This window comes from Lytechinus pictus, chromosome 14 (assembly GCF_037042905.1).
Source record: "Lytechinus pictus isolate F3 Inbred chromosome 14, Lp3.0, whole genome shotgun sequence".
In the NCBI taxonomy this organism is placed as follows: Eukaryota; Metazoa; Echinodermata; class Echinoidea; order Temnopleuroida; family Toxopneustidae; genus Lytechinus; species Lytechinus pictus.
The window spans coordinates 11,064,855-11,078,735 of NC_087258.1; the positions used below are offsets into that span (position 1 = coordinate 11,064,855).

The 13,881-nt window shown below is 37.9% G+C and overlaps 1 protein-coding gene across 2 annotated transcripts; it reads right to left on the minus strand.

Annotated features, from left to right (window-relative positions):
• Positions 1 to 912: 912 nt before the first annotated feature.
• LOC129276643 (uncharacterized) lies at positions 913 to 12,505 on the minus strand. Of its 2 annotated transcripts, none has more exons than XM_064109360.1 (6): positions 12,418 to 12,505; positions 9,883 to 10,170; positions 8,139 to 8,324; positions 7,499 to 7,711; positions 6,856 to 6,951; positions 913 to 6,044 (listed from the first exon to the last, which is right to left on the minus strand). In XM_064109360.1, exons 2-6 carry the CDS (start codon positions 10,058 to 10,060, stop codon positions 3,772 to 3,774), a joined length of 2,946 nt encoding a protein of 981 aa, XP_063965430.1. In that variant the 5' UTR covers positions 10,061 to 10,170; positions 12,418 to 12,505; the 3' UTR covers positions 913 to 3,771. The 2 variants fall into 2 exon arrangements, with proteins under 2 accessions (XP_063965430.1, XP_063965432.1); XM_064109362.1 differs by having other exon boundaries at positions 12,343 to 12,479.
• Between the last annotated feature and the right edge of the window lie 1,376 nt (positions 12,506 to 13,881).

Sequence of the window (13,881 nt, forward strand, 5' to 3'; positions counted from 1 at the left end):
AATCTACTTACATTGGGTGTTTTAAAGTTCAGTGTTTCTGTTGGTGTTGACATGAAGAATAAGAGTGTCCGACCTACCTACAACTTAACACCAAATGTAGGCTTAACACCTTGAGCACTCTGCAGAGTAGACACTAACACTTTAAAAGTTGCAGCATGATTTCATTGTGATAGCTCAACTTATAATGAGGCCAGGCTTAGCACCAGAATCATATGTTTGGTCCTGGGACTAGTGTCAGAATCAGCCCAACACCAACTGTTAAAACCAAACTAGAAATTGCCCATTCATAAATAATTGATACAATTGTCTTATGTACAACTATGAATACAGAAATAAATATCTTTCTGGCCTGGTATGCTATAAATTTACTACTTATAGTTTCATGTATACATATGAATACACTTTTGTATCAAAATTTGCAAAATATGAGTTGGAATGTGAGATAATATGGTTGCAATATATTATATTTTTAAAACAAATGCTATCAAATACTTCCATAAATGACATTTTAACCACATAAAGCATCATGACAGAATGTTTACTTAATAATAAATAGGATAGAAAATATATGAAAAAAATGAAAACAGGAGGAACAAGTCGAAAAACACAAGACACTCTGTGCAACAAACTAACAACTAACAGATGATAGTCATCGTTAATAGCTTTTAAGGGCACTTGTCCAAATTTATAAAACATTATTTCAAAAATATCTTTATTAAACAATAATCAAAAACTTGATTTTTAAGCTAAGAGTTAAAAAAGGTGGTAAGAAAAGACAGATATGTTACTATTAGCCAGAGTGAGGCAATGTTTTGATTTGCTAAAATAATGAAAACTTGATAATAAAATGGCAGAATGTGAGAAACTTTCTATATATCCATAAAGTGAAAACAGCAAATTGTTTTTTTTTTTGGGGGGTGCTGAAGGATTTACACATCTCAGGGCCCCCGTCTTACAAAGAGTTGCGATTGATCCAATCAATCGCAACTCTGGATGGCCAGCAATGTCAACATCTATTATGCAGTGTTTGTTCAAAATATTTTCTAACTATGATGTATATTCATGCATTCATTGTTTTCTTGAAAATTCACTGCTTCTCTTTGTTTACAAAGGACATTCTGCAAATTTTCTGTAGAAAAAATTATGACAGTGATGGATTTCCATAGAGTTACGATTGATTGGATCAATTGTAACTCTTTGTAAGACGGGGCCCCGGTATTACTTATTACAACTGCAATCACTTTCAAGAGATTCTGAGTCTGAAATTTATCACAAAATATACAGAGCTAATTCAAACACAATAAATTATTGATTTAAAAAAAGTCTAGAAGTATAGAAGTATATAACATGTTGTAAGTAAACACAAGCGACACCAAACTCTAATCTAAAACTAAACAAATACCCTTTGTTTAATGTGACTACCGTAAATCAAGATCAATAATTCTCCTTTGATTGTTAGAGAAGTTTAATCATTGTTTGATAAGATTATTTCAACATTCCTGAAGAAAATCCCTCACATTTTATTGCAAGATATTGGTATATAACCTTGCCTGAGTCGCCTGGATATTGAAGAAAGATGTCTCTAAATCAAAGAGAATTGCCAAATGAGGTATTTGAAGAAAATGTCAATTTTCTGATGATGTTGAATCTTTTACACATTGTAATATCATTCAAATGCTTTTTGTGAGAGATAAAGATATTTGTATCGCTCAACAAATAAATATTGAATTGAATGTTATTCAATGTCACAAATGCAGATGGTACTACACCACATCAAAGGTAAAAAATGTTTTTTGTATATCAATGTCTTATTGAAAATGAATAATGAATCAATAAATAATATATACAAATAAATGCACTGATTTAAATAAGTCAGAGGAATGTTATCATAGTTTGACTAAGACTTTAAAAATCTATTAATATATAAAGAAAAAAAAATCTCAGAACATACTGGAGAAACATACTCTTTAATTGGACACCCCATTGATCAACCATCACTCTATCTTCCTAGACCTCTTATGATGGTATCTCAAAAAATTCAAAGCCTAAACTATCAAAGAATCAATCTAGAATGCAACAGTTACAAACCATAACAAATATAGATGTTTATAAATAATGTAGTGAATTCAAAATGTACAGATGTATATTTTTTGAAAGGGAGTACAGATCTTTCTAAATGTGCTTTTATCTCAATCTTTGTTGACATTTTATAAATGGGCAGTTCCATAAAATGATCAACCTTTTTGCACATCTGACCCCCATTTTCCTCAAGTCTTTTATACCTCACTTCATAATCTGACATGGTCCTTTGAGAACATTACAGATTGTCAAAAGGACAAGAAATCAGCGACAGAAATTGTCATCAAGGTCCCACATATAGGGGGTTGGATTACATTCTTTATGGAATTGCCCAAATTTCAAGTCTTGCTCACTTTAATCCGACATAAATTCAAAACACGCATTAGTTCTTGGATGAAAGAACAGGATGTGCCAAATAGGTGTACCACATTTAAGAACAATTGGATAATACCTTCATAGAATGTTATGGTAATTCTAATCCACATTTTGTCTCCTTTTCTTTGTTACACAGAGAGCTTGGATGGACTGCAAAATTCAAATGGGGAACCAAACCCCAACAGCAAGTTGTATTGAGAGAAAAATAAGCATACGATAGGTGAAAGATTATCGGTAACAATGTTTGAAGTCGTAATCACCATATTTTTTAAATAAAAATTCAAGTTGGTTGCAAAGGTAATGGTTTAGGTAAGTGGGGTAGGAAAACTTTCTCCACATGTTCCAATATATAAAACGACTCCCCCCAAAATATCCTCCAAACATCAAGTCTGGGTGGTCATTTTCTGGACCAAAAATGATGGTATACCACATAGCCTCTGTGTCCAGTTGTGCATTGGTCAGAAGTTATTTAAAATGTCCTCTTCAATAGTTTTACTCAGAATATTATTGTATTATGAAAAGATATTTAAAAATATGTTACATTTTTTTTCCTTTCAATCTACATGTTATAATTTGATTGCTGCTGCTAGTGCCCCAAAGGCAAAAGGTGCTCAGGAAAGAAAAACATTCCTGATGATTAAAAAAACATAACAACGTGGAGAGTTATCCCTTCTGCCTGTCATCTACTCACTAAAATGCCAACTTGGTATAATTTAAATTGTCTCAGTGATTGTATTCCCAAACAGTAATAATTTTACTATTCCTTGTCTGAGTGTTCAGAAACTTCCACTATTCTGCTTTTTAAAAATTTTCTCCTTGCAAACAAATAATTTTCTTACCAAGGTTGGATTTCTCTTTAAGATCTCCTTTCTTAACTCATGGTAACATTCTATGGGACATCATGCTCTTCATATAGTGAATTAGGAACATAAAATGTCTTTGGTTATACATCATTGAAGATAAGAATCTTTGATTTCAAATGATTCTTAGCAGAATAATCATGTCTTGCAACTCACGGCAGTTTTGAGGAACCTGGTAACAAATAATGTTCTTGCATGACGACTCTACTTGCATTTAAAAAAGATTGTTTAAACTCTAGCATGATATTATAATAAGTCAGAAATAAATAAAATATTGACAAAACACTAATATGAACAGTGTTCTAAAATGATGATAAAAGATTCTAAAAAATAAACACACACACATAAGTACTACAATGAAACTAGTACCAAAATACCTGAGATAAAGTTTCTCTTAGCCAACTTTGGCTATTTTGTTGTACTTGGAGTGCATACTATTCCTAATATCCAATCAGCCTCAGAGTTCTGAGTTCCGAGTAGATTCTGCAACACTGTTATGCAGTTTACGCTTCACCTTGGCTACATCAATTTCTCGAGTAGGGGTGTCCATGTCCGCCTGGTTCGGAGGGGTTTCAGGAACATAAGCAGGATTGTGGATAACCCCTCGTGATGGATCCGCAGTGTGATACTTCTTGAGAAGGGGAGAGGACGGGTGAGGATCATCGCTGGTGCGCTGGAACATCTGGAGTTTGAAATTGGGCGTGCCGAGTTTTTTACGCCACTCCTCGTCTTTCCAGAGCGTCAGCATCTCGAACTCTCCCTCTTCTTGCAGCGGACTCTTTTTTAGTCTACGCCCTGTTGACTTGCTCCTGGTTTTTCTTTCCTTTTCTTGAGCTGGTGTCTTCACAAGTGTAGGATTATCCACAACTTTATCGATTTCGGAGATGAACTTGAAGTCCAAAGGAAGCTTGGGCTTTTGAATGGTTTCCGAAGTGCCCTTGTGCTTGGAATTGACACCATGTTCATTTTGCACATTAGTTAAGTCTGTGTGAGGCAATCCCTTGGTAACAGGTGGAGGAAACTCTTGCTGAGTGGACAAGCGTCCGGAAGCAGAAACATTGCCAACGGGACTGACTCTCCGTGCTTGGCGGGGTGAACGTGGCGATCGTGGTGATTTACTTCCGGGCGACCTTGATCTTTCCACCTCATCCACGCATTCCACATGAATAACTGGTATAGGACTGTTCAATTCTCTAGGAGGTTCTGTATCACCTATCAGTTCTTCAGTCTTTCCAACATCTTTTCTAGTAGGTGTATTTTCATGATGCTTCCTCCGTGTGTTGGTGACTTCAAGGTCCTCCTTTTTCATTGCACTTCTCACATCATATGCCTTAGATTTTCTCCCCGGCATACCAGTAACTGATGGCAACCCGACATCTATTACCATCTCCTGCAGGTGGTTGGCATGTCCTGAAGTTCTTCCGGAATACTGAATGCTGTTCTTACTGGAAAACCTCAAATCTGCCTCCTCATCTGACAGAATTTCAAGCATTTCCAGTTCTCCGGGCCTATACCGACCATCACTGTGGCTGAAATCCCCTAGCAAACTTCTCTTCCCTGTTCTCATATCAACGACATACCCTGGATTATCTATTCCATCCCCTTTCGAGTTCTTCTTGTGTTTGCCTCTTTTCTTAAAGAGGTGTCCCTTAATCCCCTTCTTTTTATCATCACCATGATCCCCTACTCCTATATCAATTATCGCATCTTTGTCTCTTGTCCATTTTCTATGGCTCTTCTTATCAATGGACACTTCAAAATCTTCATCTTCCCCATCATCCACGATTGTTACATGAGGATTATCAAAGCCATGTTTGATTTTAGCATGCCGACTCTTCATCGGTGTCGACGATGCTTGCAAAGGTTCTCTGTCAGGATTTATTGTCTCCAGACCTTCCATGTCGATGGTGGCGCTATCAGGACTTTGCCGTGACGACGAAACAACGCTGACATCCGTCAACTCCCCATCCTCTATGTTACCTGGTAAGGGTGTTGCTGGTGGGCTGCTGGGTAGCTCATAAACGTCCACAACCGTCACCTTTTTATTTGCTTTCGTGTCTCCAGGATCATCACATCTGATGGAAACCTCCAGGAGATCATCCAACGCAGTCTCCTTCTGCACAGATTCAATATCTACCGTTGCGGATGGCACACTTTCAACCGAGTGGCAACGAACTGCTTGAAGATTGATGTCACTGCTAGCACGAGTATCGTTCTCATCAACATCAAGGCTCTGCCTGGACTTAGTCCTCAGGGTTGGGTGGCTCGTCGTCATGTTGTTATACATGCCTTCAGAGATCACCACAATGTCATGAGGATTGTATGCATGGATGTTGGTTGGCATGGAATAGTTGATGCAGGAATGGAGCTGGTATTTTTCCTTCAGGAGTTTTCGAACCGCTTCCTTCATCGGCAGTTGGATGATCGCCACAGGGATGGTCTTGGTACTGTATCGCTGCCTGATACAGACAGCCACGTGAACTGTCTTAGAGTCTACCATTTCCTGGGTGACGTTCTGGTACTCAAGAGCCTTGCTGAACGTGAATGTCGATGGAAGGAACACGGCCTTGAAGCTGTCCCGGCTACCCTTGCGTTTGAGGGTCACCAAACTGTTCATCATCTTGGCCGGATCGTCGATTCTCTTCTCATCCGTCTTGCGTTTGGATTCACCCTTCTTGTCTGGTAGAAGATGACCTCGGATGTAAATCCGAGAAAGGTTGGAAAACTCAGCTGCATGATAGTAAACAGAAAAAAAACTTAAGATTAAAATAATTATAAAATCAGGGTTTTCAATTAACAATTAACTGCAATTATAAAAAATTTGATAAACAGACACTTTCAACCAACCACTTTCCTCAATCTCCTGTATTTAAGAGTTGTGATACCTCAGTCGGCAGCCCTTCAAAGACTCTAATTTGATGACTTTGTTATTGTCTATCAGAATATTATATGCAATGATTGCATCCTGACAAAGGAGCAAAAAACATGAGGACCCAACTTTTAGATTAATTCTTAATTTAATCCTTTTTCAGGTTTTGGATATCATCTTGTACAGAAAATGTGTTTTCATGATACAATCTTTCTTATAAACTTCTAACGAATTCACATTTCGAAAGTGAATCACTTTTCTGGTTAACTTAAAATTAGCTTTAAAGAGGTAACAAGGAATAATACAAAGAACACTATGCAATTGTAATTAAGAGACTATATTTCAAATCTGTCAGATTGAACCTAAAAAAGAGAATTTCATAAAACAATTTTTAAACATATTTTTTCGCTGACTATTTGTTATAAGCTTCTGAAATCACTGCATCTAACTGGCTTGCAGAGATTTTGTCAGTGAAAATCACTTAGATGTTTTGTGAAATACTCTCATTGCATACCTAGAGGTAGAAATGTCATGTAGTTTCACAAAACAAATGGCCAGTGATTTTCACTGGCATCTTGTAATAAGCTACTGAAATCCTTGCATCTGATTGGCTCAGAGCAAATTTATCAGTGAACGATCACTGAAAAGATGTTTCATGAAACACTCTCTTACCTGGAGGTAGTAGAATGTCCTGTAGAGCCCACACTCTTATCTTGAACGTCTTGGTTTTAGAGTTGTATTCAAAAGACAGCTGCAAAGATCCAGTCACTGGAAATAAATGCAAAGAGGAAACATTACTTGCTGTATTCATGTCATGGTAAATTCTAGTATTTAGGCCACTTTATATTTCAGTGCTGATTAAAAAAATAATTATTATATGAGTGATCAATATAAAACTGAAAAGTGAAATAAAAATAATAAGAAATAGATTAAACGTTAAAAAAATGGTTTCACTACATGAGTAATTGCATTGCCTTCAATTCATAAAATCTAGAAAGATCATTGTACAAAAATATCAGAAACAAACAAAAATCATTCCAAGTAATTACTCCTTACCATTGTAATTGTCATTACAAATAATTATTACTGTTGTGATTGTTAGCATCATCATAAATGAATTTATAATTTTCATCGATTTTCATAGTCATTATCATTACTGTAATTATCATCATCATCAACATCATTGTCATCATCATCATCATCACCATCACCATCATTATCTCATATCATTATCACTGTTTTCTAATTTTGATTTTGATTTTTTTTTGTTTAATTATTAACATCATTTTTATAATCATCATAACCTGTAACTCACTTGATGTTTTTCCAGGTGATTTCTTCTTCGTCTGTAAGACCTTGATGGAATCCCAAGCTCTTGGTGACCTGATCCTCCCACCATCATCTTGTGTGCTAGCTGCAACCTTAGAGGTCACGACCTCTGACCTTTGACCTTCCAATCCAACTGGTTTCGACTTGGAGACAGTGATTCGAGCTGCGTCAAGAGTCATGTTCAACAGGCTCTTTGTCCCTAATGAAGCACACACAAAAATGATGCCCATTAATTCCTCAGCACACCATTCCACAAGAAACTACTATTATACCTAGTATAGTCAAGTCTCTAAGGAATCTGTTTGATTTAGCCAAAACTTGATCAAGAAGCAGTAAATAACACAAGCTTTGCAAAATATGGTTAAAAAATTGCTTCAACAATTATTTTGAGAAAGGAGGTTGCCTTCAGTAAATTTTTATATTCATATAATTAAAAGACCAGTGACTAAATCACAGGTAACCGGAGTCCTGACCGAGAGCTTCAAGATATTGGTACAAAAATAGTACTGTTTCCAGAAAAGTGGTCCTGTAGCTCTATTTCATGAATTTCTATTTTTTTTACATGGTCTAGAGTCAGGAAATCGTAATCAATCCCTACTTTACAATACACCGACTTGAAAACTTACTTTCTTTATCCAAAATTGGCCTGCATTCTTCTGAAGCCTCATCGAGCGGTGACTTTCCCCCGTTGTTTTCTATGTCATGGTGTCCTCCAGCTTTGAGTAGTGCCCTCAGACAGTCAGCATGGCCCTCTCTGGCAGCGTAGTGGACAGGTGTACAGCCTTCGAGATCATCACTGCAGTTGGGATCACCTGACAAGAGCAAGGACAAAGATGGGATGGGAACGTCATTAAATCAAGTTGGGGCAACAAATAATAAGATGTCCATATGCATCATCTGTTTCATTTCACAACAAAAATCAAATCAGATATGGCTAGGTTTTGAAGAGGAAGGTCTCTGTCTATTGTAATCCTGATTGCATTTGAAATCTTTCAGGATTTGTTGCAGACTGCAAAACAAAACATGAAAATAATTTTAGCTGCTACTTGCAGTTCAAATGATATTCTACAAGCATTATATAGATATCACATTCATATAACATTGGAAATAAATTCATGTCTGATATTTGAAAAAGCAGATTGGAAACAACCTTTTTAGTTCTGGTATCTCACAAACATTTAGCCAACCTGTTATGATACTGGAGTAAAAATGAAACGTAAATATTGGTAAACTGTCCCCAATCGGTCAGTGTCCCAAAGTCAAACCCATCTCTCCATCAATCTTCGTACTAGACCGAAAGCTTCAGTCTCTGTTATATTGGTTGTTCCGCTGAACTCCGTTGGCTCCAACTCACCAATTACAGAGAATGAAGTTCTAACTTGATCTGTACAGGGACTCAATGGCAGAAATACAGGCCTGCAGAAATAGCTAAGTTTATTAAAAAGAACCCCCACAAACAAGTTTAATCTTGTTATTATTACTAAAGTGCATAACCTATTATGACCGCCATATTTATATCGTACCCTTGGACTAATTTCTTACCCTATATTCCCACCTGGAAAATGGTTAACATCAATTTCTTCATGAGATTCCAATCATTCGTTGGAACCTGTAAGCTGCCATTTTGGTTCTGATTATTCATGAAAGTGACGACAGAGTCCACCCCTTGACCCTTACGTCACTTACAGTGCCCGAATGTTTCCATGAGTTGAACGTTTGTCGCTTGCGTACGATCAAAAGCAATCCAACCCTTTATAGAAGGGATGATCTAATTGGCCAATGGTTTCGACGCGGAAGTTTTTCCAATGGCCATATGTTTGTGTATTATAACACTTGGATATTGTGGGAGTTGTACGACAGCCGAACTCGAAGTAAGTCACTGCTTTTTTTTTCCATTTTAAGTTTATTTTTTCAAATTTTTGTGCTTTTGAGGCCAAAACGGAATAAGTAACTTTACCGGGATCTAGTTCTTTTTTATGTAATTATTTAGAATATAAATTATAATGAAAAATCAAAGCTCCCTATCAGGGGGGTTTTGCATTGCAAACCCCCTAATGGCGGATGCACGTTCGCGAGCCGTCTGTGTACGAGGAGAAATTAAGAAATTAAAAAATGTTTAAAAGCTCCTTGAAGCAGACGGCCGTGGAACTCACATTTCCTTTAGCTGCCAACATGAACATATTTTATATTGTGTTCATTCACAGCAATTCAATAAGTTTGCTGTAAGAAATTTTTATTGATTTATTTCAATTATGGTTTGTGATTTGGAAAATATGGGTCACTTTTAATACTATGATGGCAACATCAGGCCCAAAGGATCAAATATTTTTCTTTGAATAAAAGTGCCGGTAAAAAAAAAATCAAACTAACCTTTAAACTGAATGAGAAGATCCAGGACTTCTGTGTCCCCATTGGAAGCAGCCTCATGCACTGGACTCCAGCCGTAGAGACCGATGGAGTTGGGATTGGCGCCATCTTCCAGTGCGCTCTCCACTAGGTTAGTATCCCCAAAGTGGACGGCCTCGTGCAGTTTGGTGTCTGCCTCCATTGCTGGAAGATACTAGGCGATCACGTCATGCTACATATACCGAGCTACTGCATGTTCTGCTTTGTTGTGATGGTTGGTCATGTTCTAATGTCTCTCATACTACCAAGGTCCTAGAAAACACAATTGAAGGGTGAATCAAAATGCATGGTTACAATTAAATGGAACTTGATTTTTTCTACTAAAGGCTTTCCATGATATTGCAAAGCCATAAGGGTTACATCAAAGGGACTAAAAATTCACAAATAACTGGGAAATTGAATTTTATGCAATTTTGCCAAAATAATTGTATCATTTAAATTAATATATTAAAGTTCCAAGTTATTTGTCCAGATAAGACAGCAATTTCAGGGAGTTTGCGATCAATATTTCACGTTTCACACGTTTTTATTTAAAGTTCCGGTTATATGAAAAAGCAAGCTTTTATTTGTCATCAATTAGTCAGTGACTGAAAATGAAGAAATCTACATTTTGGTTTCTGAGTTTGCAAATTTAATTTTAGGACTGTATCAATCTCAAAACGACAAATAAAAAAACAAACCACAGAATAACTCAACTGCATTGAATTTGCAAGCGTAATGCGGGAGTAAGCTTTTGCAATCGGCTACCTATTCCATTCGATTTCACCACAATCGGCGATCACTTTCCGATCTTCGATCATGCCCCTTGAAGGAAAAAATCGGATATAAAAAATCAGCGTAGATCTAGTTAGTGCGTGATCGTTCAGAACATATTTCAAGATTGTTTTTTAGGTGCTAGCTTTTTAGAGGTCGCATTAATTAGGGAGAAAGACGCGGTATTATCTCTGACGATGTTTACGAGGATAGATATCTTCTCTTCCACCTCATGGTGATAGCGGACGCCGCTGTGAACTTTTAAAGGTCGTATTATTGACGGACATCACTGCGCTACTCTCTTACATTGTTTATGATAGACATCTCTTCAATCGCGTGGTGATAGCGGACGCCGCCGTGAACTTAATAAGGTCGTATTATTGACGGACATCACTGCGCTACTCTCTTACATCGTACGAGATCAAGAGATCATTCCAATAATTCTAAATCGCTAGCACCTAACAGAAAAATACTTATAACAGATGTCCTGCCGATCGTTCATTGACCTGTGATCTATGAGAATTATTTTCATTTTATTTTCCTTTGCGACTTTGCTCGGAAGATGCGTCATTCGTTTATCTTTCTAATAAAAATCACTCATTTTATTGTAAAGCAGTAACACCTCAAAACCACTCATTCAATGAACAAGGTTATGATATAACTCAGTATATAATGCATAGTGGGTATGTGCCACAGAGGGGGTCCCCATTTTTACACTCAAATTTCCGTTCCAGGGCATAGCATTTTCATCTTATTAAGAAAAAGAACTAAGAAAGCCGCTCCGAAGCATAGCATTTTCTTCTTTAATATCGAGAGAAAAGAAAGAAATCCGCTCCAAAGCTTCGCATATTGTTGTTACGCCATTCCAGTCGCATTGATCCGCCACAATGAGCTGCAATTTTGGTGAAAAGCGGCCGCTGAGCGCTGTCCGACCATCGCCTCTGCGCGTGCGCACCCGGCGCCCGTGCCGCTGGGCTAGCTGCATAGTGCATACACGTATGCCCATTCCATGGGGATGCACACGCAAGCGACCCGTTCCAAGGCAAGGACCCCCATTTTCACAAACATTTGTAGTTCCGAGGACCCTCCTTTTTACAATAAGCCCCCGGTTTTTGTCTCGCCCGCGGCACACACCTACCAATTTTTTGGTCGAGTACCCCCCCCCCCCCCCCCCCCCCCGGGCTCAGCCTCAGTCTCACTCTCAGATGTAAATAGATCTAACGTTATATTTTCAGAAAATGGTGAATTTTAAATTGTTTATTTTCCATTTTCCCTCTTTCAAATTTTAATTTCACTTTTATTTTTTCCCTCCTCTTTCTTTTCCAATCCAAGGTGTTTCTTTCGTTTTTCCTCTCTCCAGTTTTTTTATTGTTCCCAAAAAGGCAAAAGGAGCACAGATTTCCAGATGCCGTTAATATGGAACTGAAAGTGAAATCCAAAGGCAAAGCCAACTCGATCGCCGATGCCGTACGCGTCTTCACTGCGGAGCAGCGGAGCCTCTCGAGTGAGCCAAGCCGGATCTTCGGGGCAGCTCCTCCGGTGGTTGCCGTTACTAGTAGTACCGTAGTACTACTCTGACTCTCGCGGTACCGGTACAGTTATTATTAAACACGGCTTATTTTAACTCTGATTTTAATACAAAAAGATATCGTGTAAATATGGAACTCTTACCATTGTTAATTATTTGAATCGACGTATAATCATAACAAATAGGAGGTTTGTCTCGAAAGTCAATGAATATTTTACCTGTGATACTGGGATAATTTTCGGCTTGACTTCCGTGGCAACATAACGCCATCGCAGATGTCGTTGCATGATGGGAATGGGTTCAAAGGTTAGGAAACTAGACATCTCGTGATGATCATTTTCGTCTCTATACAATTCGACCTGTTGTGAGTATAGTGGTCGTCGCCAATAATGGGCCTACATATTATTGTCTTGTCAATTTTTCTGGGTCCACAATTATAGGCCAAATACGTCATCCTTGTTAACAAGGACCTTTAATTTTGAGTTGTCAAATTTTGTTTGATAAAAAATTACAAATTTCCCTCTCAGCCTTTGAAATCTTCGACTGCCGGCCTTGAGATTCTATGATGATGAGGGGGCGTCATTACATTGAAATCTAACCCCCCCCCCCCATGGTTCGGTATTACCCACTATTTTCAAAATGCACAATGGAATTGGCACTTTGGAATAAAACTATATAAAATGAAAATATCCATAAACAAGAGTAAAATAATCTGACGACCCCCCCCCCCCCCCCACCCCCACCTCACCTCAGCAAAACCACCCGCAGCGAAGATTAATCGGATCCACTTACAAAAGATGAAATCCGTCAATTAATTTTGTTATATACCGGTGGCGTATAAGTTTTGAGGAGTATTATGGGGGTCGGGGCGGTACAGCCGTACGTACAGAAAACTGTTTTCGGGACTGATTTCTCCTAAAATGGGATCTATGCGCATATCAGTGCAGTTACATGACTGAAGTTTCTACTTTCTTCCATTATATTCCACTCCCCCCTCTCTCTCTCTCTCTCCCTTTCTTTTGCTTGAACCGTATGCATATACGGGGGCAGGCGGCGCCCGATTTTGATCGCCACCCCGGATTCCCCAGTGCGGGGATTCAGGCATATAAACTGGACCGATGCTGCAGCAGCGCCCAACAAAGTTGATTTGAATAAAAAGAGAAAAATCCAACAAGCATAACAATGAAAATTTCATCAAAATTGGATTTAAAATATGGAAGTTATGACATTTTAAAGTTACACTTAATTTCACAAAACAGATATATGCATAATATATCCTGTTCGGTATGCAAATGAAGAGACTGATGACATCATCCACTCATTATTTCTTTTGTATTTTATTATATGAAATATTATAATTTTCTCCTTATTATCAAGTTGAACAATGATTAGTTCCTCCCTGAATATGTGGAACCAGTGGCGGACCGTGACCCGGAGGAGACAAAGCATTATATTGGAGGGGCACATGCAGCATTGTTCACAAACAATACAGTGCCCCCCCCCCATGCTTTGTCTCCTCCGGGTCACGGTCCGCCACTGTTTGGAACTGACATTGTTTAATACTATATATGGTTCCGTCAAGTTGGTCCTTATTGTCAAATCTGTAAAAAATGAAAGATTGTATAATTCAAACAATAACAAACAAAAGAAATAGTGAGTGAGGGACATCATCGACTGTCTCA

Coding starts and splice junctions, on each gene's coding strand:
- LOC129276643 (XM_064109360.1), bottom strand. CDS start 10,060: ATGGAGGCAGACACCAAACTGCACGAGGCCGTCCACTTTGGGGATACT. Junction 7,712..8,138: donor GCCAATTTTGGATAAAGAAA/GTAAGTTTTCAA, acceptor GTGCTTCATTAG/GGACAAAGAGCCTGTTGAAC. Junction 6,045..6,855: donor GGACATTCTACTACCTCCAG/GTAAGAGAGTGT, acceptor ACTATCATGCAG/CTGAGTTTTCCAACCTTTCT.